The sequence below is a fragment of the Suncus etruscus genome, chromosome 6 (assembly GCF_024139225.1).
Source record: "Suncus etruscus isolate mSunEtr1 chromosome 6, mSunEtr1.pri.cur, whole genome shotgun sequence".
NCBI lineage: Eukaryota > Metazoa > Chordata > Mammalia > Eulipotyphla > Soricidae > Suncus > Suncus etruscus.
Genome location: NC_064853.1, coordinates 24,242,179 through 24,268,829, shown reverse-complemented (window position 1 = coordinate 24,268,829; position 26,651 = coordinate 24,242,179). Strand labels below are relative to the sequence as shown.

General features: G+C 53.4%; 1 protein-coding gene across 4 annotated transcripts in view; it reads right to left on the bottom strand.

Annotated features, from left to right (window-relative positions):
* Positions 1 to 633: 633 nt before the first annotated feature.
* The window catches only part of SSBP3 (single stranded DNA binding protein 3), a 148,963-nt gene continuing 122,945 nt past the window's right edge, over positions 634 to 26,651 (bottom strand). The window contains exons 6-18 of one of the 4 annotated variants that reach the window (XM_049774883.1): positions 18,746 to 18,826; positions 17,746 to 17,805; positions 14,839 to 14,905; positions 14,673 to 14,749; positions 10,501 to 10,589; positions 9,996 to 10,044; positions 9,349 to 9,384; positions 8,960 to 9,014; positions 7,121 to 7,191; positions 2,684 to 2,762; positions 2,576 to 2,604; positions 2,379 to 2,480; positions 634 to 2,069 (exon numbers count right to left, since the gene is read on the bottom strand). In XM_049774883.1, the coding sequence (XP_049630840.1) occupies positions 2,040 to 2,069; positions 2,379 to 2,480; positions 2,576 to 2,604; positions 2,684 to 2,762; positions 7,121 to 7,191; positions 8,960 to 9,014; positions 9,349 to 9,384; positions 9,996 to 10,044; positions 10,501 to 10,589; positions 14,673 to 14,749; positions 14,839 to 14,905; positions 17,746 to 17,805; positions 18,746 to 18,826 (825 nt within the window). In that variant the 3' untranslated portion in view covers positions 634 to 2,039. The remainder of the gene's footprint in view (positions 2,070 to 2,378; positions 2,481 to 2,575; positions 2,605 to 2,683; positions 2,763 to 7,120; positions 7,192 to 8,959; positions 9,015 to 9,348; positions 9,385 to 9,995; positions 10,045 to 10,500; positions 10,590 to 14,672; positions 14,750 to 14,838; positions 14,906 to 17,745; positions 17,806 to 18,745; positions 18,827 to 26,651) is intronic. The other 3 variants (XM_049774884.1, XM_049774885.1, XM_049774886.1) reach the window with 3 other exon arrangements.

The following is a 26,651-nucleotide window of genomic DNA, read 5'->3' as shown; positions in this document are numbered from 1 at the left end:
CCTCCAAAGCTCCAGGTAGGAGAGAAACAGACCACATGCTGCTCACTCCCTCAGCAGGTGTCAGAACTGGATCCTCTACACGGCCCCCAAACCTCTCCCAGCCGAGGGCTCCCCTATTAGCCTTGGGGGGTGAGAAAATAAAAACCAAACTGGCAGCTGAGGTTCTTCTATGACAAGACAAGCCCCAAGAGAAAGGGGTGGCTGTCACCAGGGCACCCCATTCCAGCAAAGAAGAAAATGTGTTTGGCAAGATACTGAAATTGGCTTATCACCTGTCCCCCCCGGCAGCTGGAATGAAACAGATACGCTTGCCCCCAGCCCCCCCCCCACATTCTCTGCAGCTCTGTACAGAAATATGGAACCAGGTTCCAGGTTGTCCACATGCCGCACTCTGGCCCAGGAATGTTCCAGAGTCCCCCACTTGGTCCCGCAGCATCGTGGCACCTGGTGGTCAGCACCCACCCGCAATCCCCAAACATGGCAGGAAGGGCTGCGGAAAAAAGATGTCCCTTTAATAAAACGTTATCAACATATATCGTACACAAACTACAATGTATCATAATTACTTTTTTTTCCCTCTCTTAATTCAGGACTAGACTACAAGGTAAGAAAAACACAGAAACAGCTACGATGTTCCCATTAATCCGCACGAGGTCTTTTTTTCAGGCAGATGATATGTCACATAATATGATATACATGGATCAGAAAGGGGGCGGGGAGAAAACAAAGACCAGCTACAGGAGAGGAGGGGCGGGGGAGTCAATGTACAAAGAATTGGGGTGTCTTAGGCCCAGTTTCCCGTGGAGGTGGTGAGGTGAGGTGGGCCACGAGGCACCCCTGCTGGGCGGGCCAGGCTTCGCTGTGGCCAGTCGGTTTTTGAAAATAAAAACAGGAGCAAAACAGCACGTCGGTTTGGTTGTTGGTGGGCCTGTCCCCCGTCCTCCACGGCGAGCCCCGCTCTTCTCTTCCCGCCAGTTCTGGGCATATACAGAGCAATCCTGGTCCATATCCCATTCTTGAGAGAAAGGAAGGAGAAAGAAAAAACAAATCTAGGGCCCAGATCACAGCCTTCCAGGGGAGACATGGCTCCCCTCTTGTGTCTGGGCTACCCCCACAGCCGGCAGGATTCTCTGGAAACACGGGCTGGGGGGGGGGGCAGAAGAGGGGCTGGAGAGGCGGTGCTGGGGGCCACAGGCAGTCTTCACCTATAGGGATCCGGGAAGCGCTCGGTGGTCCAAAGTGGGGGTGAAGTTTTTCAGTTCATAGGGTCTACAGCTGCAAGCACCCCTGTGGCAGGAGGAACGGGCAAACCCAGAGTGGGCTCGGCCCCTCCCTCATCCTCTGCACCCACCAAGAGGCCCAAGTGGCAGCAGCAACCTCTCTTCCTTCTCAGAGGCCTCGGGGACCTGCTTGTCCATCTCAGTCTGGTGTCCCGGCCTGGCCCCCTCTCGGCGTGTGACAATGGGGCAGCTGCAGCCCAGCGTGCTGGGTTATTATTTTTTTTTTTTTGTCCTTTTTCGTTTTCCTTTTTTTTTTTTTAAAGAAAAAAGCAAAGAGTTTGTGGGGGTGGGTGGGGACTTGCTAGAAGCTTCCATTTTGAAAATCACCCCCCACCCTGGGAAAAAGAAACAAAAACAAAACCCTGAAAACATTGAAAATAAATTTCCAACAATAGTAAAACCCCAAACGAACAACAACAACAACAAAAAAACTGAAATAAAGAAACCAACAAAAAGTGTCATGTACATAAAAGGTCCTTCCAGGAACGGCGGGGATGACGGGGCTTCTGGGCATGGACTTGAAACAGATTTTATTTTACGTCTTGTCCTTCATGTTTTATGGAATAAGAAGTTCGGCCTTTTTATTGCATGAAACTAAAGTTGGGGAGGTGGGGGAGTGGCAAGGGTTGGGGGGGCTCAGAGGGATGCCCCCCAGCTCCTGGATAACGATGCCTCACGTCTTCTTGTCTTCTTGCATAATTTCTGGCATCTTCCTGCCTGCGATGCCACATGTCTGAGCGTCTCAGAGAAAGGGGGGGGTCACACACTCATCGTCATGCTTGGGGAGTACTGGGAGGAAGAGAGAACAACAGGGCTGAGGCTGGCACCACCTCTGCACACCAAGCAGAGCCCACACTGCCTCGCCTCACCTCCCGCCCTCTCCAATCTCCCCGTCATTCCCTTATACACAGTGCCCACACCTCCCTGGAAACAGATCTGCCTGGGGTCTCACTGGGATGAGCCCAAGAGTGCCCAGTCCAGACTAGCTGTAGGGGATCCATGATGAGGACAGAGGGGGATTCGAAGATGGGGGTGGGGTGGATCTGTATTGAGAATGGAGGGCGGTTTGTTGGGGGAGGATGGCAGGAGGGCACTCACATTGTCATTCTGGAAGGAGTGGAGAAAGTTTCCTCCTAGCTCGCCATCGTCTCGAGGGGTGCCCGGAGGATTGCTAATGCCACTTATGTTGTTAGGAGAATTCTGCAGAGAGGAGAGGGGTAAGCCTCTGCCATGGCAGTGGGCTCATCCCAAAGGGTGTGGGGCTCTGGGGACTCAGGGGTGGGGGAGACACTCACTTTGGGGAGTCCATCTATGTCACCTGACCCTACAAAGAGAAAGCATGAGTCAGTCTCAGCCAGCTGCTCGGGTGCCATGCCCCCCACCCTGAGCTCTCAGGCACTCACCTAGCGATCCGTTCATGTGGTGAGGCTCCATACCACCCATGCCTCCCATCGGGCCATCCGAGCCGGGACCCATCGGGAACTGAGGGAGAAGCACAGGGGGGGACTCATGGTGGGCGAAGCCCTCTGTTTCCCAACTTTCAGCCCTGTGCAGCAGCAAGTTTTCCTCCCACACACTTGGGCATCTGGAAGAAAGGCCTAGAAGGCCTTTGCAAGGAACAGTGCAGGGCCCAAGAGCTCGTTCCCATGGGAAACCAGCCCAGAAAAGGAAAGATCTTGGCCCAAGGCCACACAGTCTCAACAGAGGCTGTAACAGCATGGACAGTCCAACTCGGGGCTCACCCGCCAGGGCCTCAGGCACCAGCAGGAGAGATGCCCCAGCCTCCCAGCACACAGGTGATGGTCTGTCAGGGAGGGAGAGGCAGGCTAGCTGCATGGAAAGGGGTGGGATGGGCCTGGGTCACAGTGGCAGAAGGTCGCCATGGACCAATGGCACAGGAAAACAACAGTTCAGCTCTGGGTCCCTGCTCAAATCCTCTCTCCACCACTGACCTTGTCCCAGGAGGAAGTTATGTAGGTCAGAGGCCACAGCATGGCCACAAAGAGATGGACAACACTGTGTAAGGAGCCAGAACCCTGGGTACACCAATGGCAGAACGAGGGCTGGCTGGCATGACTGTGTAGGTCCCCAAGACAAGACCAAGTCTGCCCTGGTATAGGCTGGCTACAGAGCAATAACCATGACAGGCTACACGGAGGTGGCACAACATAAATGAATAGAGACAGCATTGGGGAAGCAGAGACAAGCCTGGGAGGAGGTTTCTCCTTATAGGAGCAGAAACCAGGACTGTTTTCTTAGCTAGAAGTGGAGTGAACTGGCTGGGGCCAAGACCATGGCTCCTGGATTTGGGGTGAAGACCATGGCTACTGGATTTGGAGGTAAAGCAGGGTACACCCAACAAGCCCCCATTCTCATCACCCCCAGGGCATTCTAGGGTCTCTCTCAGACTTTGGGGCACATGGTGCTACCTAGGAACCAACTCCACATTCCCTAACTCAAGGATGCTTTGGACACACTTGGTTGGGTCAAGTGCAAGGCAAATGTTATTTCTCCAGCCCTCTGCTCCCTTTATTTGCAGTTGAGGTGGGAGGAAAGGGCTCTGGGCCACACCTGGCAGTGCTCAGGGAATCACATGGGTTCCAGGGATTGAATTGGGCGGGGTTCATCACAAGTATCTTAACCCTTATGTTGTTGGCTTTCTGCTTTCTTTTTGTTTTCTGAGGGCCACACCTGGCAGTGTTCAGTTATTCCTGGCTCTGCACTCAGAAATCGCTCCTGGCAGGCTCAAGGGACCATATGGGATGCTAGGGATTGAACCCAGGTCTGCCCTGGGACAGCTGCGTGCAAGGTAAACACCCTACTATTGCTATAACTCTGGCACTCTTTCTGCTTTTAAGATTTTTATTTATTTTGATTTTGGGATCACCTGAAGGAGCTCAAGGCTTATTCCTGGCTCTCTGTTCAGAGATCACTTCCTGGCAGTGCATGGAAATCATATGGAGTGCTGAAGATGGAACCCCTATTGGCTATGTGCAAGGAAAACATACTGTTATCTATATAAACCCCCATTTGTTTTGCTTTGGGGACAGTGCTGGCAGTGCTCAGGACTTATTCCTGGTTTTGAGTGAGGGCAACTGTCAATCTGGGCTTATTTCTAGGCATCCCATATGGTCCCCTGGGCACAGTCAGAATTAATTCCTGATCACCATCAGATATGGCCCCAAAACAAAAACAAAAATCACCCCTCACTCCCCCCAAAGGAAATAAAGATAAAATGCAGGGGCCAGAGGGAGAGTGCAGCAGGCTGGGCCTAAGAGATCTAAGGTCTAAGGTGCCTAAGACAGGAGATCTGGGTTCTTTTCCTAGTACTAGATAGTCTGCAAAGCAGAGCCAGAAGCCACCCCCCAGCACTGTTAGTTGTGATCCCTCAAGTAAAATACCAAGCCCCCCCCACAAGAAAAAATCCATTCAAGTCAGATGATCAAACCTGGCCTGAAGCTTCAGCCTTCATGCATTTCTGGCCTGAATACCTGACCATGCACACAAACCAATACCAGAAACCCTAGCCAGATGTTCTCCCTCATTGGAGCATAAAGAGGCCAATGGGCTCTTATTGTGTCCAGAGCTGGACACCCAGACAGTGCTTATGGAGACCTAGCACTGTAGGAGACTGTGGGCAGCTGTCTGGCACTTTGATCCACAGACCAGAAGCAGAGCAGCCCCCAGATGAGGCTGCCCCCATCTAGGACGCTTGTCACACAGCTCCCCTTGGGACACTGGCCTTAAAGCACAGAGGTAATCTGAACTCTGACAGCCATGTCAGATTCCACCTAGCTTTCAATATGAATGAGACCGAGAGTTCTGTTCAACTTGGCCATTTTTTAGTGTATTCCAAAGTCTCATTTCTGAAATGATAAGTAGAAAGGTTTAGTGGCAAATCCTGTTCCTGTAACTCTTTGCTTTTGTGGTCAACACCTAGTGATATCCCAAGCAGTCCTGGGAGTTGGTCTCGAACCCAGAGCCTTTCAAGTGAGCCTATGCACTTAGTTCATTCCAGACCCCTTTCCATGGGCATAGTGCTTTTCTCATTCTCCTTATCAAACTCTTAGAGAAGAGGCTAACACAATTCAGAGAGGAAATGAGGGGAGGGAGGAGGGCTGTAGGCTTTGCCAATGTGAGATGATGGGTTCAATCCCAGAACCACAAGAACAGAACGACTTGCAAACATTCTCCATGCCTCTCTCAAAGTAAAAGGTGTACATCTCCAAGAGGCATGAACTCTAGCAGAAGCTGCATGGAAGGCAACCCAGAATTGCACCTCTGGGCAGAGCTAACACCACTGGGATACTGTGGGAGAGGCAGACCCTTTATGACCAGTAGCAATAAATCTTTTTGTTCTGTTTTGGAGTCACATTTGAGCCAGAGCAATTGCACAGTGGGTAAGGCTGTGTAATTGCACACGCTGGCTCAGGTTTAATCCCCAGCATCCCATGTGGTCCCCTGAGCCTGCCAGAAGTAATCCTTGGTGCAGCTGGGTGTGTCCCCAAACAAAACAACAAAAACATCTGACTGTGCTCAGGGCTTACTCCTAGCTCTGCATTCACACCAATTGCTCCTGGCAGGGCTCAGGGGTGCTATATGGGGTGCTGATGGATCAGCTGTGTGCCAGGCAAGCAGCTAGCTCTCTGGCCTTTACCATCTGCTATTCTTGCAGCCTCTCATGGGCAAAGTATGTGCTCTTCTACCTGAGCCGCATCCCAGGCCTCAGTTCCTTTATTCTGGGCTGGGGTGTGGGTCTTCCATTTTCCTACCCCCACTTCGAAATCTATTGCCAAAGACCAGAACTTTCTAGATCCTGAAAAAAAGTGTCTCCTGGTACAAAGCAAAGCAGGTACAGAGGATAGGGAGTTTGCTTTGCATGTGGCTGGTTGACCTGAGTTTGATCTCATATGGTTCTCAGAGCACCACTAGGAACAATACTTGAGTAGGGAGCCAGAAGTAACCCCTGAGAAGTGTGGCCCATAAAGAAAAAAAAAGTCTCTCCTTTGAGTGCTAAGATTCAAAGTGGAGACTGGTCTCGGTGGGTGCTGGGAAGTACTGGCTGCTCAGGAAGTAAAGGGAGCCCTGGTACAGTGAGTGGCCTCCACACTACCTGGTGAGATTGGCCTCAGACCTTCACCCCGAGGCTACCTTTACTATGTGCAATGTTTGTCTGACAATGACAATCAAGCCTATAGGTTAATTTGGTATCACTCCAGGAATCCAATCTACAACCAGAGCACCCCAAAAGACCATGTCCACCTCCAGCAGATAAAGTACTAGAGCCTGCCAGTTCCTCTGGGAGTCTTGCCTGCAGACCACAGGCCTCTGAGGGCTGAGCCTCTGGGCATCACTCCCTGCAAAGCCAACCTCAGGGACCTTCCAACCTGGACAGGAGGGGCCAGCCCCTCCAGGGGCTCTGTGACAAAGGACAGCATAAGGGGAGAGAACACGAGGGTCTTAGGTAGAGTGAGGCCTGGAACTTGGAGCAGCAAGGTATGGGAGGTGCTGGGCAGGAGCAGCAGGTCCACCCCCTACACTTGTAGCGCTGCACTTTCCTCTGTCAGCACCCCAGGGTGTGCTAGGCTGGGGTCACCAGCAGGGAGGGCTCTACCCTCTCAGAACCCCTCTAGCCCCTCTCCCCTCTCCCACCTGCAGTTATGGGCCGGGAAACCGGAAACTGAGCTTCCTAAGAGCAAATCACTATCCTGATGGTTTATCTTACTCATCCTTGGAAACAAATGGCTGAAATCAATTAAACCCTGCTTTCCCCTCAGCTGATGAAGTTAATTATGATTTGTTATGGGATCGCGACGTCAATGATCAGAGAGCCGACTCACGTTGGGCCGGCTGCCTCCGGGCGGCACCGGATTAATCATTGTGTAGATGTTGTCACTGGAATTTGTTGAATCTGCGGAACAGTGGAAACCCGCAAGTCAGGGTGATTAATTCATTTCTTAATTAAAACAAACTCGTGGCACTTGAACTCATTCTTTTGTATTTTATCACCTAAAATTTCCTCTAAGTACCACCATTTTCTGGCTAATTTGTATTTAATGAAGATTCACAAAGTTTTTTAATCACAGGAAAATTCAAAGCCATGAAAACCACTCAACCCCGAAACACAGAATTTCAGGATGTCTGGACAGTGGTGCAGTGGACCCAGCCCCAGGGTAGAGAGGGGTGGCGGTGTGGTCTGGGGTTCTCGATTTTCTGCTCCAAACCAACCTGGTCCCCCTCCCCACACACACTACCTGGGACAAGATTGGGGTACCAGCCCACCCCTTGGTCCCCCAATATCACATGAACGTTCGGGAGAGGTCTGCTGTGACCCAGCCGGAATGTAGGCCATGCAGCTCATCAGAATTCAGCCGCACACGCAGCAAGCAGCCCAGGCGGCGAGGGAGCTGGCGTACTCTGCTGCCATCAGCTCCACCCCTGCAGCCAAGCAGCCTCCCTGCTCCAGGGTGGGGAGCTGAGTGGGAGTGGGAGGGAGGGACTCCTGACTCCCGCACATGCTAGAAATGCCTCCCGAGAAAAGCAGCTCAAGCCGGCAACCCGCCTCCTCCGGTGTGAATCTGAGCCTCTCACTTGTACTGCGGGGGAGCTCAGGGCTGCACTCGGAATCCCTTCTAGCGGGAGACACTATTCTTAGAGTGAGCCAGAGTGTGCAGCGCCCACTGAGCATGCAAGGCCCTGGCAGGGCAGAGGAAAGGGAGGGGGCCGGCACATGCCCGAGCCAAGAAGGCTGCAGTGCAGTGCAGAACCCCCACCCCCCCATCAGCTATCTAAAAGTACCCCAGGTCAAGGTCAAGGGTATGCACAGATGTCATGCACAGACCAGAGGTATCATTCTCCTGTCCCCTAAATTCCCTCTATAGTTTGCCAGTGGGGTAGGGAGGGAGGGAGGGAGGGAGGGAGGGAGGGAGAGAGGGAGAGAGGGGGAGAGGGGGAGAGAGGGGGAGAGAGGGGGAGAGAGGGAGAGAGAGAGAGAGAGAGGGAGAGAGAGAGAGAGAGAGAGAGATTGTGTGTGTGTGTGTGTGTGTGTGTGTGTGTGTGTGTGTGAAAGTGGGGCCGGCGGGACCCGCAGAGATAGCACAGCGGCGTTTGCCTTGCAAGCAGCCGATCCAGGACCAAAGGTGGTTGGTTCAAATCCCGGTGTCCCATATGGTCCCCCATGCCTGCCAGGAGCTATTTCTGAGCAGACAGCCAGGAGTAACCCCTGAGCACCGCTGGGTGTGGCCCAAAAACCAAAAAAAAAAAAAAAAAAGTGGGGCCTTCGAGGTGGCGCTAGAGGTAAGGTGTCTAGCCAAGGAAGGACTGCGGTTCGATCCCCAATATGGTCCCCCCAAGCCAGGGGCAATTTCTGAACACTTAACCAGGAGTAACCCCTGAGCATCAAATGGGTGTAACCCGAAAAACCAAAAACCAAAAAAAAAAGTGTGAAAGAAAGAGCACAAGAGAGCAAATGAGAGAGGGGGAAGGGCAGGAGGGAGGGGAAGGGAGAGCAAGAGCGAGCCAGAGAGCGAGAGAGCAATAAAGACAGAGAGACAGAAGGATAGAGCAAATGTGCCTGAGAGCATGCACACACGCTCTCCAGAAGGAATGGCAATGGCTGGTCAACTCTGGCTGCTCTGGGCCCCTTGTTAGCCCCTCTCCAAACCTCTCAAATCTCTCACCTGCAGGACTGGGCATGATGGGTGTTCCTGGAGGGCCACCTCCACCAGGAGGACCCTAGAGAAGAGATAGAAATGGCTGTTAGATCCCCGAGGGCTGAGCCTCTCAGGGCCCCGTGCAGCCTCCCACAGTAATGCAGGGCAGGGATCTGGTCTCCATCCCCATCTTCCTCACGCCAAGAGGCAGCCATTGGGTCTGGTGTGCTTGGTGTGCTCATGTGCACTGGTAGAGGCACCGGGGTGTAGACTGGAAATCTAGGGACCCAGGGCCATCACTCATGACTTGACCCTTAAGTTCCTATAGTCTGGAAGATGTGCTCCCTATGCCCCCACCCCACACTGAAGTTCTGGGTCAAAGGTGGCAAGAGAAAGTGTCCCCACCATACACTTACCACATAGGTACCGGGAGACGAGGAGGAGTATGGGATCTGCAAACGAGACAGATGGTTACTTCCTCCCATAGCCAGCACCCACCTTCTGCTTCCAGATCCACTTGGGGATATAACCCCACTTTTTTTTTTATTCTTTTTAATTTTGGGGCCACATCCGGTGATGCTCGGGTTAGTTACTCGTGGCTATGCGCACAGAAATCGACCCTAGCTTGGGGGACCATATGGAATGCTGGGGGATCAAACCGGGGTCCCTCCTGGGTCAACTGCGTGCAAGGCAAGCGCCATACCACTGTGCCATCACTCCGGCCCCAGTATAACCCCACTCTTGACAGAAGTGGTTCTGGGCCCCTCTGAGCACCTGGTGGGTTTCCAGGGACAGCTTAAGGGGCAACAAATCTCATTCCCACCCAGGGTAGACAGCCCAAGCTATCTCAGCGGGCAGCTCCCAGGCAGTCAGGCTTGCAACTCCAAATTCTGGGGGAGGGACAGAGAGTGCCTTGAAGGACCCCAGCCTGTGTCCCGGGTGGGCTTCCCCAAGGAGGTCTGAGGGGAATCACACTGTGTCCACCCCAGTCGGTACAGGCACCAACCATTCTGTGCCCTTAGAGTCCTTCCTAACCAACAGCAGCCCCCCACCTGATACTCACTGAGTTAGCACTGTTGGGGTTGGGCCAGGGTCGGCCAGCTCCCGGGCCCCTGTGTGAGGGAAAGATGCAGTCTATGAAGAAAGTGCTAGAAGCCCCTCAGAGGCATGTGAAAGGGCTGCAATGAGACCAAAAAAAGTCCTTCTGGGATGTTGTGAGGGCCAAGGGCCTTCAGTTTAGGGGTCACAAGGGATGTCAGGGGGCTGACAAATGTCCTGACTCATGTCCTGTTTGGAAGCCCCAAGATCTCCCAGGCTGGCTAATACAGCATAGACACAGCAGCAAAGGGAGTCACATCTGCCTGGTGCCACAGAGCTGGTGAGCCTGGCAGGTACCCCCAGGGTGGCAGTGCCTCTGTCTCGAGGGACAGTCACAGCCACTGCAGAGGCTGATCACATGGCTTGGGGAGCCCATCCCAGGTGCAAACAGAGCCCCTAAGAGGTGGCAAGGAGGACAGGGAGGGGGTGGGCCAGGGCTCTGAGCCACCAATGGGCTGGTCTGGCCTTACATGTTAATCCCGGGCATGGCGGGGCCGAGGGAGTTGGGTGGTGGTCTCATGCCGCTGCCGTAATTCTGCAATGATAACCAAGGGTCAGTCTATGAGAAGGAGAAGGAGCACCGGAGAGAGGGAGGGAGGAAACACAGAATATAAGTGAGAGGGTTAGTCGGTGTGAAAGACCCCAGAAGGAAACAAATCACATGTTTGTTAAAAAAGAAAAAGGGGAAGGGGAGATGACCAGGTGATGCACACAATGACAAGGCAGCACAGAGGGACAGTCACAACTGGAAATGAAGCTCTAGGGCCTTCAGAGCTGCTCGGCAAAGCCAGGCCCTGGCGCACACCTCTGAGGCCCTTTCCCAGCAGGGTAAACATGCTCCCCAAAGGCCCGTCTCACAGGGGAAGCACACCCCAACCTCGGCTCAGGTCGTCCCTTGGTCTACGGAAGCAGCACCCTCTGAATTAAACCCAGCGTCAGTCCCAATAGGGGCCCAGGCCTCAATGAACAGTCTGAGGAGTTAGCAGAGATCATGGATGTTTGGCAATGGCCCGAGACACCCTCCCAATCCTCAGTCTCAGTGCGGGCCTGTGGTGTGAAGGTCATACATGCTCCCAGTTTGTGTGTGTGTGTGTGTGTGTGTGTGTGTGTGTGTGTGTGTGTGTGTGTGTGTGTGTGTGTCCCCTTGCCCATCATGGGAGCTACCTTAAAGATGAGTGAGGAGTGCGTCTTGGGATATTGGCGAAAAGGAGAGTGGGAACAAAGGCTGGTTCTCACTGAGCAGGATTTACATTATACAGTGGCTCTGGCTGGGCTGTAAGGTGCCAGAATGCAGACAGTGCTCCCAGGGTAGAGAAGAAAAAGCCACAGCGCAGGGCTCAGTGGACAACTATTTGCACAAAGTCCCCTTTGGCTGGGGTCTAACTGTATCTGGAAGGTCGAGTGTGCACAAGACACCACACTCAGGGAGAAAGGTGGAAGGGGGACTGGCAGGGGACATGGAGATTGGCATGGCACAGGAAAGAAAGATCTGGAATTCAAGGGGCCGGAGGGGCAAAACAGTACAGAGGGTGCTTTGCCTTGCACATGTCCGACCTGGGTTTGACTCCTAGTATTCCAAATGGGCCCCTGAACCTCGCCAGCTGTGACCCGAAAACCCGAAAAAGAGGGATGCTGGAGCTATAGCACAGCGTTTGCCTTGCATGCGTCCAACCCTTGACAAACCGCACTTCCCGGCATTTCATATGGTCCCCTGAGCCTGCCAGGAGCAATTTCTGAGCACAGAGCCAGGAGTAACCTGAGAGCACATCTGAGAGGGATCCAAAAACCCAAAACAAAACAAAAAACTAACCTCCCAAAAAGAAAAGATCTAGAATGCAGAGCATGCCCTGCCAGGCCACAGGGACAGAGCAAGCCACAGCCACTCCTAAAGGCCAGGAAAAGCTCAAGCGTTTCATGGAGCACACAGGGGCCACACACAGCCATGGGGGGGGGGGGGTGCGGCACGCCAGACTCCACACCCCTCCATGTCCAGAGAACAGAGCCCCAGATTGAAAAATGCTCAGTCTGACTTAGCCGCTTGCTGGCGACTTTGGGCAAGGAACAGACATAATGATAAGGTTTGCTGAGAGTAAGGCTGGGCCACAACACACACCCCCACCCCGGCTCTCCCCACTAGAGCGGCAAACACGGAGATGCTGAAGCAGCAGCAGCAGCGCAGAGATGACTGGAAACCGGGGACAAAGCACCCCAACCTGGCAGGCCCTATGAGGCCCTTCAGGCGCAGGCAGATCACAGATCTGCACTGCAGAGCAAACAGCAAAGCCCTTAATACGGCCTTAAGCAGCCCCAGAACCCCGGGGTCTTAAAGGGCCCATCCGCCGGCCCGCGCTCGCACAGCTCCTAAATCCCCTCTACAAATCTGGCGCGGAGCACGCAGCGGCTTCCCAGCACCTTCCTCCCGACGCCACAGCCCCGCGGATTAGAAGGATCTTCCAGACAGAGAGCCTGCCAGTGAGCAAGCCCCGCACACGGGCAGTCAGGGTGGCCGAAGGGAGGGGCCAGGCAAGGCAGCTCTGGCCCTCTGCAGCCCTTCAGGGGAGGTTGGAGGCTCCCCAAGCTTCCGTCCTGAGATAGTGGCCCACCTACAAACACAAGGACCCCACTTCATCATGACAAACTAAAATTGCAGAGAAACAACAGAGTAAGCTGGGGAGGGGAGGAGGGGCAAGAGGCAAGTCTCGGGCCAGTTTTCAAATCATCAAGGTCAATCAATCTCTGTGCACTTGGTCACTCTCCTGGCCCAGGCAAACATGCACACAAACACTCATGGACACATACAAGTACATACACATAGATACCCATGCAGGAAGACACAAATGCACCCACATACATACAGGAAGGCAAGCCCATACACCCTACCACTCTGGACAAACAGAAACAAGGAAGGGTCGCCATGTCTTGCCTGCAGGGTCTGCTCTTCCATGCTTGCTTGAGGCATGACTAGCCTGCCCCAAAGACAGGACATAGGCAGGATGGCTATCTGCTCTTGGTGCTTCCTGACCATCCTGTCCCCTCAGAGGCCTGGCTACTCCGGGTCAGCACAATTGTAGGTACCCTCGCAGGAGAATGTGCAACTCAGCAGCAATGGGACATGAGGTGACTACACCATGGCTGGGCAAGAGGTGTGTGAGGAGGTCTGGCCAGGAGTGGGGCTACTCCGACACCACAGCGTGAGAACCCTGTGTTTGTTCAGAGACAAAGGCACCCTCATTGGGAGTAAAAGGTGGATGGGGTCCCTCCTGTTTTCCATGTTTCATCATGGCATAGTGGGTTTAAGGTGCCTGGGAGAGGGGTATGCTGGAACCTGCAGTACTCAGTGACCCTGGCCAACCTCACGTGAGCAACTTCCAACCTTCCATTCCCAGAAGCCCCTACCACTTACCAGCATCTACCCTATGGGTTTAGGAGACACAAGAAGCAGTTTAAGGTCTTAGAGCTTATTGAGACAGAATAAGCTGGTGGGGACAGAAGGTCGAAGTGTCCCTTCCCTCTGAGTAGCCCCCTAAGGCCTTTTTCCACAGCCCACAGCCCAGTCAGCACCTTCTCTCTCAAAAGGAGGCAGAGTGTGCCCCACTGGCTCCTTTAATAGTTCTTTTTTTGTTTTGTTTTGTTTTTTGGCCACACCCATTTGATGCTCAGGGGTTACTCTTGGCTATGTGCTCAGAAACTGCCCCTTGCTTGGGGGCACTGTCTCCTGACAGTGAAACCTGGGACCAAGTAGTGTCCCAAGAACCTGCCTCTCCAGCTCTTCCAGCAGCAGCTCCACACCCTATCAGGTGAGTTGTGTGTGTGTGTGGGGGGGGGGGGGTGAGGGGGGTCATGCTCATCTTGTGAAGCTGTGGCTGCTAAACCTCCCCGAATTCAGATGACACACCCCTGACTCAAGTTGGCCTCCTGGAAGTACAGGGTCACTGCGGCATCTACCCCCAGTGTTGAACTCATCGCAGGGATATGGGAGAGCCGGACAGGCAAGGCTGCTTTCAGGGATCCCAATGTTCCCCCGACCCCGGGTCAGCTGAGCTCAGATTGCATGGCAAGAAAGGCCACGTCAGTGGTTTACAAAAGGGGAGAGTCAAGAACACTAGAGTAGCAATTGCCTTTGGAGGACCCACACAATCTGTCTGACACACACACCCACCGCACACCAGGGCAGCAACTGTCTATGAGGTACAGGAACATACAGGCCGGAACACATACACACAAAATTCAAAGGGAACCCTAGCCCCCACTAGCTAGGTCAGATGGGGAAACTGAGGCCTGTTAGGGCCACTCCAATCCAAGTGACTCCTCCAAGGACAATGAAGCTGTAAGCACAGAGAAGCTAGAGCCAGGCCAGAACACCCACCTAGGGGAAGGCGATCATAGATTCCTAGAGGGCTACCCCACATGCATGCCCTCTGCCGGCAGAGTTCCCAAATCACAGGTTAGTGCACCCCCCCCCCTTCCTGGAACTGCAACTCTGCCCACCTGTACGCAGTCCTGCCCTATCCAACCGTCAACCAGGAGTCAAGCAATGTGGGAGATGACAGACATGGAGAGAGGAGAGAAGGCTGGTGCACACAGATGGCAGGGGAGACGGATGGACAGAAGGACAGACAGACAGACAGACAGAGACAGTTACCTGTGGGCCAGGGCCCATGGGCCCCATGCCTCGGGGAGGGTTCATCCTCTGCATCGATCCTCCCATGTTGGGGTGCCCTGCATGAGAGAGAAGGTAAGCTGTGAGGTGGTGTGAAGTGAGTGGAGGGCCCATTCCACTGCACCCCTGTCCCCGCCAGTCTCACTACCTTGCTGTCGTGTGGGATCCATGGAGTTAGGCAGCAGCGGCTGTGTCCCAGGAACACCACCCGGAGGCTGCAAGAGGCACAAGGCTTGTTTTAGCTCCACTACATTGTGGGGACTCGGCTTAAAGTCCCGCCCCACCCTTGCCACTCTAAGGGTGGCATGGCCACTGCAATTCAGATAGAGAAACCAAGGCCCAGAACTCCAGTCTTCCATCACCCGGCAGAGACTGAGTGAATGTCTCCCATCTTCTGTCCTAAGGATCCTAGGGGAGACCCAGGGCCTGGCTGGGGTTTCCTGCTGTGAAACTGTTAGAAAGGATTTGCTGGGAACTGTGCTGGCCTCAATTTGAACAGAGAGAAACAGAGCTTGGGGGAAAGTTTGTGTCTCAGAGCCCAGGAATCTGGACAAAACACAGGCAGGATGGACAACAGACCCAGGCCAAGGGACCGACCTCACCATCAGCAAGCACTTTCCATCAACAGGGATGGCGACTCTGTCCCTGCCGCTGTCTCTCGAACATCCTCCCCGCCCTACTTCCCATCCCTGGGCCAACCCAGCTCACAAACACTGTGAGGCTTTAGGGTCTGTCTACTTGGGATTTGGGTTGTTTTTCCTAGAACCTGGGGACAGACTCTTAAAAGTTCATAGGACAGGGCCCGGAGAGATAGCACAGCGGCGTTTGCCTTGCAAACGGCCGATCCAGGACCAAAGGTGGTTGGTTCGAATCCCGGTGTCCCATATGGTCCCCCGTGCCTGCCAGGAGCTATTTCTGAGCAGACAGCCAGGAGTAACCCCTGAGCACTGCCGGGTGTGACCCAAAAACCAAAAAAAAAAAAAAAAAAGTTCATAACCTGTCTCTAGGGCTGTCTGCTCTGAGTGAGCCTGGGCTGCTGGACTCTTTGGGCCAGGGAAGACCTGTACCAGCTCATGCTTCGGGGCCCTGCCAGTTCCCCCGCTGCAGGAGAACACCTTTCCCTCTCACAGGAAGATCTTGCTGGGGTTCACCACCCCAATTGGTTGCCCAAAGGAACAGGGGGTATGATTGGCCAGGGTCCGAGAGTCCTGCTTGGAGAATAGCAAAGCGCTCAAGACGTTGAAAATAGCAGCATCTGGGCTTATGTGGGACCAAGGACATATACAAAAGCCCTTTTGGGTTCTGCGGGGAACAGCTGCTCTGGACACACCCCCTGGAAACTCTGGAAATAGGGGAGATCCAACTGCATGCCTCTATATTTCCTATCAGCAGGGGCTCCATGGACACATGGGCTCTGCAGGAGTGAACCCACAGCTCTAACACTGTCTGCACCCTCACTGAAGTTGCTCTGCTCTCTGGCCCAGACTACTTGATCCCTAAGTACATATCCATCACCCCAAGATGTCACTGAGACAAGCCAACTTCTCAGCTACTGATTTTATCAGTGTAGAGGAAGGCAGGAAGGATGCTGGGAGAATTTGGGGGCCACAGTGTGCTGCCATTCAAAAAGGCACCCCACCCCCTCAATTGAGGACAACACTTTGTGTTCAGAGGAAGCAGAAACTCAGTGCTGGTTTGGGAGACAAGTGAATAGGAGGTTGTTGTGTGATTGCATTCCTGGGCCCCTCATGGTTATAATAGGAGACCTGTCTGCTCTTTCCAGGGACAGAGACAGGAGGGAGCGGGGCCACAGCACCAGAACACATGTGTGAAGGCTCAGGGTGCTGCTGAGTCCTAGGCCAAGAGCCCATACTTGCAAGAATCCACATCTGGAGATGGTGCCAGGGACAACAGCACACTTTTTCATGCCCTGGGTTTAATCCCAGCATATTAGCCCACTGAGCACTGCCAGATGTGCCCCCCCACAAATAACCAAAAACAAACAACAAAAAGTGGGTTCTAATTCTTCTGTTGTACTTTTGTCAACTTGATGTAGGAGAATTAGAAACAAAGTACTTTGGAGAAAAAGCAGCACTGGAAGCCCTCAGCTTCTCATGAAAACTGGGGGCCCTGGTTAAGAACACCCTGGTAGTCCCTGGGTGGCCTCACTGGGCAAAGGGTGAGCAAAGGGCAGCAATTTCAACCCTGGAGCCCTGCAGGGGTAATGCCGATGAGGCTGAGGACTGAGCCCCCATCCCACAGCACTGGGAACTGATTCTGGCTTAACTCCCCTACCCTTTAGGACTCTACCAAAGTCAAGCCAAGGAATTGCAGGATGCAAGAAACTTTCCAGATCTTTCTAGAAAGTTTCCCTAAGTTGGTCTGTCATCAAGAGGTTAGTCATAGTCTCTTCTCCAGCTCCATTCCTGCCATGGATAGGGCTGAGCCCGGGAGGCGGCATGGGGGCTGTTCTTCCAGACCACCTAGGATTGCCTAGCACCAGGCACCCCAGCCCCGGGCAGGAGAGCCCTCCCCATAAGCAGACCGCTTTCCCAATTACACGAACAAATCCTTTCTTGTTTTGAGCTGAGTCTGGGAAGCAGGCAGGCAGACATTGCTCAAAAACTCACAAATGTCCTGCTCTGCTGCATCCGGGCTCCTGATCTAAGCATTCCTATGGCCCATTTCTTCCCTTAATAGCAGGATTATATTTACCAGCCTTGGCAATTCTCAAAGCTTCCAGGAAAAAATGCACGTTGTCAATTAACTTCATTAAAGAGGAAGACTTTCTTCCAAGAAGGGGCTGGAAGGGAGGGCCAGGGGGCACTGCTATGTTCCCCAGAATAGCTGTAGCCTGCTATCCCTACCTGGGGGCCTCTAGGAAGGGCAGGTAGTGAGCTGCCATGGGGCTGTACCATGGACACCCTGAGGACATAATGTCCTCTCCGAGCACCCCCCATGTTCAAGCCTATTCTCCACCTCCCCATTCTTTCCGCCACCCCACCCCCGTATCAATTGGCCAAGGGAGGGGAGAGAAAACCAAAGGGTACAGTACCTGGTTTCCCATTCTGATCGGGGGCCTGGGGCCGCCTGCGTAGCGTGGTGACATGAAAGGCTGCAATTACAGGGAATTCACTTAGTGACAACCTGCACTCCCACACGGGGTCAGACGTGCTCGGCTCCACTCCACAGTCCAGGGTGGCCACAACTAATCGTCTTCTTGACACTCTCCCGGTGGCCTCTTCCCTCGGGTGAACCCTCCTTTGGACAGCGGGAACACAGGGTGGCTGCCCCTCGCCCCTCTCCCCCAGGGATGCCTGTGCCAGCCATCTGCTGACAGAGAGCCAGTGTGGGCAGATGGCTGTGGCACGTCCAACCACACCGGGCCAGGAGGCAGAGCTCTGGGAAAAGAGAGTGACGCCCCATGGGAGAGGTCCAGAGGGTGTGTGTGCAGAGCAGAGGGGCCCCCATACGCACAGGCACACACGCAGGAGACCATGGGCAGGGGGTGCGGAAGGAGCGTGAGGACCTGGGGGACATGGTGGCCATGGTGGAGGGACAGCGGGCTCCCTGCATCGGTGCAGGGGGAGGGGCAGGCAGCTTGCTCAGCAGCGAGAGCACACAAAGGAAAGGCCGGATGCAGCTTCGGGCACAAACGAATGGTGAACCATGAACCAAACTCAAAACCAAACCAAAAGTGAGAGAGGAAAAACCAAAATGAAAACGAAAAAGAAAAACGCAAAACGCAAAGGCCGCTGACAAGGTCACAGAGACACTGTTCTGGGTGGGGGGGGGGGTGTCTTGGAAGGAGGGGTGTCCTTTCCTTTTGAATTCATCTATATCCAAGCTGGTGCCCATGTCCAAGGGACAAAAACTATCTTTGTGAGGGACAGAAAGATAGCCCTTCCCTCCCCGCATTTATCTGTCAATCCAGAGTCGCGGCAGAGGCGAGAGCACACTTTGAAATTTTTTTTTTCCCTCTCTCCTCTGTGGGCTCTGTCCTCCTGGAGCCCTGCGCCCCTCCCCAGGGTGGGGGGGAGGCACAGTGTGATTACCTGACTGTGGGGTCCCATCATGCTGCTGGGATTGTGAGGAGGTGGCTGTGCGTGCGGCGAGGGCTGTGACCCCGGAGGACCCTGTGAGGCCAGACAGTAGAGGCAGGTTATAGATCACAGCACACGGAGAAGCGCAGGAGAAGCTTAAAAGAACACAAATTAAACCAAAACGGGCAGCGGCGGGCGTGCGGGTGGCAGGCTGGGGAGGATGGGGAGGTGGACGGTCGGGGAGGGGAGACGGGTGCCTGCCTAGGTGGCCGGCCGGCGAGGGTGGGAGGTGGGAGGCTGATCAACACTGTCACGGCTGACTTCCAGAAACGCAACTACAATCAGGCTCCTTTGTCAGAACCTTCGAGAGGAGGAGCTGGCGCTGTCCGCGCTGAGCCGAGTTTGCCAGGCTAAATACATTGTTGATACCGGCTGGAGGGCTTGGGGACGCCCAGGGACCTGCCCCATCTGCGGTGTCTTAAGTGTCTGTCATGTACAGGGAGGGGGGCCCTGGCAGCAAAGAGCTCCCCAGGGCATGAACAGAGACAGAACAAAGTGGGGAGAAGGAGAGACCATCACAGCTACTCCACGTAGGTTGTGAAACCCACTGGCCCTGACTGACGGTAGTGTCTCATTCCTGTTCTTACTAGTGAGTAAACTGAGTCTCTAGGGGCAAAGGGAAGTGCCCATGTCACACCACAGGAACGAAAGAACAGAGTCTAGGTGGGTGGGCACCAAGGTTTATGGGATGGGAGGGCTGGCTTGCCAGGTGGGGACTGAGGAGCTGAGATCTGCATTCCTAATGGTGTCGGCCCCCCACGTTTCTGCACTAAACTCACCACCACCCCAAGCCCAGGGCTACATTCACCTCAACTGCACCAGAAGAGATGGGCAGACAAATTCACTTAAATCACAGGGTTGGTCCAACTATGGGTTGAAACCCATCAGCTAGTGGGAAAACCAATTTAGTGGGTTGCAACTTATTATTCTTTTTCTTATTTAAAGAAACAGCTTGAAAAAAAAAAGTAGTAGCATCAGGGAGGTAGCGGGGGTAGACCACTAGTACAAGTGTGGGGCCCTGGGTCTGGTACATGCACTACGCACAGACTTGTAGAGCTGCGTGTGTTTCTGGAAGGAGATTCTATTCACCTCCCCTCCATTCAGACAGACCTGCTGAGTGTGTGTGTTTGAGCATTTAAATATACACCTCAAGAGGCTGGAGAGATAGCATAGGGACCTGGTTCCATTCCTGGCATCCCATATGGTCCCCAGCCTACCAGGAGCAATTTCTGAGTACAGAGCCAAGAGTAACCCCTGAGCATTACTGGGTATGACCCAACAACCAACCAACCAACCAATTAATAAATAAATAAAGTTTACTATATATATATATATATATATATATACACCTCAAGTCACAAGGGCAAGCCTTCATCCTACTTAGGTCCACAAGCAAGAGAGGCATGATCTGGAGGTGCTTGCCGGCCCACAGAGCACCTGGAGTAGACTCTAGGGATGAAGACCTGGGACACATCTGATTGGTTTGGGGGCTGCATCCAGCTGTACTCAAAGTTTACACCTGGCTTTGTACTCAGGGAACACTCCTGACAGGGTTTGGGGAGCCATTCGGGGTAATGATTCTGAGGTGGGAGGTGTGTGAGCCATACACATGATGCCTGGAAAACTCTAAACAGAAGAGAGCATTTGGGTGACTGGGCAATACCAAGGCTCAAACTTAGGGCTCCCAAGAGCAAAGCGAATGCTCCTGCCCTTGGACCCATCTACCTCTATGGTCCTGGACGAGTGCTTTTGTGATGAATTCAAAACACACACACACACAAACAGGGGTACCATGTAATGAAATGAACAAGGAAGATTAGATTTTCTGATGCTACTATTGAGGTTCACTCCCGACTCTACACTCAGTAACTACTCTTGGAGATGGTCAGGTGACTGACCCTATGGGATGCTGGGGAACAAACCTGGGCCAGCCATATGCAGCCCTACCCGCTGTTACCATTGCTCCAGCCCACACAAGAAACACCAGAGAAACACAGATCAGTCTCACTTGATCTGCTCCTTCAAAGTCGAGCCACCAGCCTCCTGCTTGTTCAGGAAACAGAGCCGGGGGTGGGGTACAGTGGGAGAAGGGGAAGAGGTGCAGATGGCCACGGAGGAGACACAGAGTAGAGGTGTGCGGAGGAAGGAAGGAAAGAACAGGGGTTTGCGTGGAAGATAGGCCCCAAGCTTTCTGGCCAAGAAAGGGCCGCTCACTTCCGGCAAGCTCTGCGGAGCAGATGTTCCCCTACCTGCCATGCTCTTCATTTCAACAAGTGTGTCTTTCTAGCGGCTGCCAGCAACGGCATGGTTTGTTACCATGAGCAATTTTCTTAATTAACAGACATTAATTAGCCATTTAGCAATTTTGCAAGCATTTGTTTAGCGGCTTTCCTAAACATGAATACCACTGTGATAATGGCACTGATTAGAGGGTCCCCTAATTAACAGTACAGGGAAGGAAAATTGAAATCACATAAATTAAAAAGGGAGGGGAAGTTAATGAAGGCGGGACATATTTGCACCTGCAAGTCTTTTGTACCAGGAAACTTGGGTGCAATGTAAACAAAATAGGATATTTCCACACCAACAACCCCCCCCCCCCGAGAAAAATAAAAGCAGGAGAGGAAGGTTCAAGGGTAAGGTCCAGTTGCCAAGAGGGGGCAAAAGGCCTGCTGAGAGCACCCCAGTTCTTGGCAACACAGGAGCACCCCCTCCCTCCCCGTCATTTACAGTGTTCCCTGCTAACATCCGATGCCTCCCTCCTTGGGGACAGCGGCCCGGCTGTGGACAGGCCCAGCACCTGCACATCCCAGCAGCAGAGGGAAGCCCTAGCTGACTAAGAAACACTCAATAAAATAACCCCTGGCAGCAGTGTCACTGCCCTCAACCCAAGGCCCTCCTGACACAGGGTCACTACTCAGATCTGGGGGCTCTGCTGTACTTCCCAGCTGTCTCTGGGCCCCGCTGCCCAGACCCCCACCCCAGATTTGGAAGGCAGGACTGGTGCCACCGCTGACAGACCCTCATCTAACGGTTCACCAGGACAGGAGATGGCCATGGGTGAAGCCCCAACCTTGCCCTTGCTACCCCTCTGGCTCTGGAGGAAGAACCACAGCTAAGATGTCCCCTCTGACATGAAGGTGGGGTTCAGAGTCCCCAAAGACAAGGAAACATGGTGGAGGTCAGCTAATGCCACAAGATAACAGACCCCAACTGCTGAGTGCCATGTCCTAGTCCACCTCCCCTGGCACCAGAAAGCTCTGGGCACTGTGGGCATGACAGCTGCTCCTCCATGGACCGCTTCCCAGAGCTGCGGGTGTCTACAGCTCCTCTACCCTGGAAACCCCCGTCTCCGGATCCCAGGGGTGCAGGACGGGACCACATAGCCAGGCGCTGTCACAGGAACCTGTACCTGGGAAACCCTGCAAGGCCCACAGAAGTGTTGTGCTCCGCAGGTGTGCAAGTGGTCACCAAGAGTCTCATCAGAGCTCCCCTTCCTGCCCCGCTCCTCCAAGAGAAAGCACAGACAAGATGGGCACAGAAAAGGTCAGCCTCAGCTTCCCCACCGCTTATCCCTTGGGCCATGGGGGAATCGGCAAGAAAAGGCATCTTGCCTAAGGATTTCTGATCTACGCAGGGATACAGGCGTCTCTCCCCTGACCTGGAACAGAGACCTAGGAGGCAGAGGGTGCCAGGTGTGGGCAGAGTAAGGAGGGTACTTGCCTTAAAAGAGCGACTGCTGGGCACTTTCTTTACAGAAGGTACCCTAGGGCACCTCCCTGGTTTCCACATGCTTCAGGGTCCCAGACCACAGAGGCTTCCTGTCCTGGGTGCTATTTCACAAGTCCCCACTCCTGCCTTCAGAGCACAGGGCAAGGAGGCTCTGAGCACGATACCTGGCTGCAGCTGCACCTGGATGTGACAGGCCTTGCTGTTCTCTTTCCCAGAATCTTTAGCAGGTAAAAGGAGGCCCAAGTTGGAGTCGGCAGCACCTAGTCACATCACCTCACCCCACACCCCTGGGTCCCTGTCCATGGTGCATGAAGGAGCTAAGTCTGCAGAAGCGGCTTTGGGAAGCTCCTGACCACACATGACAGTCAGCATGTGCAATGGGAGAATCAGAGCCCAACCCCACCCCCTCAGGGGAAGAGGGTCAACAAGGTGACACCCCATACCAGGCCTCAAGGGGGCACCACAGCAAGTGAGGCATAGAAAGGCCAGTCCTGATTCTCATCCCTATCTTGATGCTGACCAGCTGAGTGTCCATCTGTGCTGGGCTCACAGAGGCCTCAAAAGCTGCCTAGCTAGGACGGGGCAAGATAAGCTTTGAGTGGAAGCTTCAGACAAGAGATTCGGCTTGGAGTAGTCACAGGAGCCGTTATACTGAGAGGAACTTCATGGCTCAGGACAGAACATTCCACAATTTCCCTGTGCAGAACCAGAACTGGGGATGCCCCTGCATCTCACTCTGGACAAGGCAGTGAGGAGGCTGGAAGCGAGCCCAGCCCCTAAGTGCATGCTCTACTCTGGCCCCAATGTCCACAGCTCCCCCAGCATCTCATTCTCTTCCTGCAAGCTAAATGCTGTCACTCACTGGGGCTGCAGGCTAGTCCCTGGAGGGCAATGTGCTCTCTGGTCACTTTCTGACAACACTCCCTGTGCGCTCTCTGAAGCATCCGATGGCGCCATGGGCCAAACTTTGCCAGGGAACAGATCCCGTCTCAGATACCTGCTCTTCTAATATGTGAATCTCCTCTAGACACCCATCAAGGAAAGTTCCAGAAAGTGGCAACCTGACATGCAGAAGGTTCTAGAAAGTGGCCTATCTTCCACAATTTCTGCCTCTCCAGCTCTAATGCCCACACAGAGAAAACCTTTTCCAGTCAACTCACAGGTGGTCTTTTACAGGGTGTGCCCATGTGGGACACCACGTCCTATCTGTGGTGAGCATGACGCGGCCCTCCACCTAGCAGAGATCCAGCATTAAGCCTGTCTAGCAGGAACACCCAACACCCCAAGGCAACACCCAACACCCCAAGGCAGCAAAACTCCTCACAGGATGGCCAGCTAAAAAGACAAAAGACAGGGCCAGAGCGATAGTACGAGTAAGGTACTTACCTTATATGCAGTCAACGCGTGTTTGATCCCTGGCATCCCATATGGTCCCCCAAGCCCAACAGGAATAATCCCTGAGCTCGAGACCAAAATAAATCCAGATTCACTAATTGTGGCCCCAAAGCAACAGAACAGATGTTCTTGAGATGAAAGGACTAAAATTTTGGAGGTTGCCAAGACACAGAGCACATATTCCAGCTCTCTTGACTCCTGAGAACCCTAGCCGCTAGTCTGGAAGGCTGGAGAATTTTATTCCTGGTAGCTGTTCAATCTACCTAGTGGGCGAGCTCTCTTAATTAAGAATCAAGTCCTATTCATCAGACACACAGTGAAAGGCATGGGACACACCAGTCAATGTGCTTCCGGACCACGGAAGTCAATAGAAAACGCTGCGAGTCTTCTCTGGAGAAACACATACTAACAGCATGTCTCTCCCTCCGGTCCTGGGGACGCAGTGAGCTCTTCAAAAAAAAAGACCACGAAGAGAGCAAGGGGGCACTTGAAATCCCCTCCTTTCACTTGCAGTTCATGGATAAAAATCCTTTCCTTTCTTGGACTCACAGGAACAGACTGGCCATGGTCTGCAGAGTTGGGGACCTGTCCTGGCGGGATACAGGCAGGTGAATGCAGGAGTGCAGAGTGAAGCTGGAGTAGAGGGCCTGAGCCATCATTTGTGCACACAAGGCAGGGCCCCCAGAGGCTGAGCCAGGTCCCTTGGAAGCTCACAGCTAGGGGGTGCCAGCCACCACAGAGAGGCATCCTCAGCCGTGCCTTCCACAGGTACCACGCAAGTGAAATGGATTTGCTAGCAAGGGGCGGGTCCACACAGCATCACCCCCCCTTTGGGCCACTGCTTCATAAATGCCTGGAGTCTTCCCAGCCTCTCGTATTGCTCCCAGCTGCCATGCAAAGATTGAGCCCCAGAGATGAGGGCTGATGAGTCCCAGATCGAAATTCAGTCTCCTGTTCTACATTCATACCCAGGGTGGAGGCCAGATAGCTGCAACATAAGGACTCCAGTGCACAGCCACAGAGTGAACTAAGCTAAGTGGCCAGGGCCCCACACAGTCATCCACACACAAACACAGCTTTAGAAGACATCATCCTGCTCCTGCCTTCCCATGATGTCAGCAACAGAGAGGAGCCTCGAGGAATGGGAGGGTCCACAAAGTCTGACTCGTGTGCCTGATCATTAACAGTCAGATGGGCCTTGGGCAAAAGGATAGATTTTTCAAGACTGCAGAGGAAATCATGCATTTTTTTTTTTTAGGTTTTGGGGTCATACCCAGTGATACTCAGGGGTCAATACTGGCTCTGTGCTCAGGAATTATGCCCTTTGTTGGTGTTTTTTTGTTTGTTTGTTTCTTTTTTTTTTTTTTTTTGGTTTTTGGGCCACACCCGGTGACGCTCAGGGGTTACTCCTGGTTATGCGCTCAGAAGTCGCTCCTGGCTTGGGGGACCATATGGGACGCTGGGGGATCGAACCGCGGTCCGTCCTAGGCTAGCGCAGGCAAGGCAGGCACCTTACCTCCAGCGCCACCGCCCGGCCCGTTTGTTTCTTTTTGGGACACACCAGGCAGCGCTCAGGGGTTACTCTTGGCTCTGCACTCAGAAATTGCCCCTGAAATTTCTTAGTGCAGAGCCAGGAGTAACCTCTGAGCGCCGCCAGATGTGGCCTAAAACCCGAAATAAAGAAATTGCACCTGGCAGGCTCAGGGGACCAAATGAGATGACCCAGTTTGTCCTGGGTCAGCCGCATGCATGGCAAATGCCCTAACACTATCCTATCATTCTGTGCCAGGAATTACTGCTGGCAGCGCTTGGGGGGACCAAATGAGGAGTCGGATCAAACCTTGGTTGACCACATGCAAGGCAAGTGCCCTTTCTGCTATGTTATTTCTCCATTCCTGGTGGTTTCTTTAATTGTGGGGGAAAAAATACCCACAAAACAGTAATATTACTTGGTTACTTTCAGATTTTGTTTGTTTGTTTTTGGGTCACACCTGGCAGCATTCAGGGGCTACTCCTGGCTTTATGCTCAGAAATTGCTCCTGGCAGGCTCGGGGAACATATGGGATGCTGGGATCTGAACTAATGACCTTCTGCATGAAAGGCAAATGCCTTACCTCCATGCTATCTCTCCAGTCCCCCAGTCACTGTTTTTTCTTGTTTTATTGGGCCACACCCAGTGGCGCTCAGGGGTTATTCCAAGCTCTGCGCTGAGAAATCGCTCCTGGCAGGCTCAGGGGACCATATGGGATGCCGGGGATTGAATCCAGGTCCATCACGGGTCATCTGCATGCAAGGCAAATGCCCTACCACTGTGCTATCACTTGGCCCTGGTCACTTCTTTCTTTCTATTTTGGAGTCACACCTGGAGGTGCTCAGATCATATGTAGTTCTGCAAAGAGAATTGGAGTTGGCCACGTGTAAGGTGAGCACTTGAATCCCTATATGAGCTTTTATACACTGGAGCCCAGAGTTCACTTGTGGAGGACAAAGAATGAAGCTAGTAAACCTACATTCCACCCCATTAACAAGCCATGCTGGCCACACGCTGAGCCAAAATTCATGGCCATGCTCTTAAATACAAAGGCCTTTCATCATTATAACGCAGTAAGCAGCACCTGTGAGTGGATATGTGGGGGGGGGGGGGGTGTTGTTCCTGGAGTAGCCCCACCATCTCCTTAAAATAGCCACATGCTAGCCACCAAGTTCTTCCCTTACTAGTCTGCACAGAGCG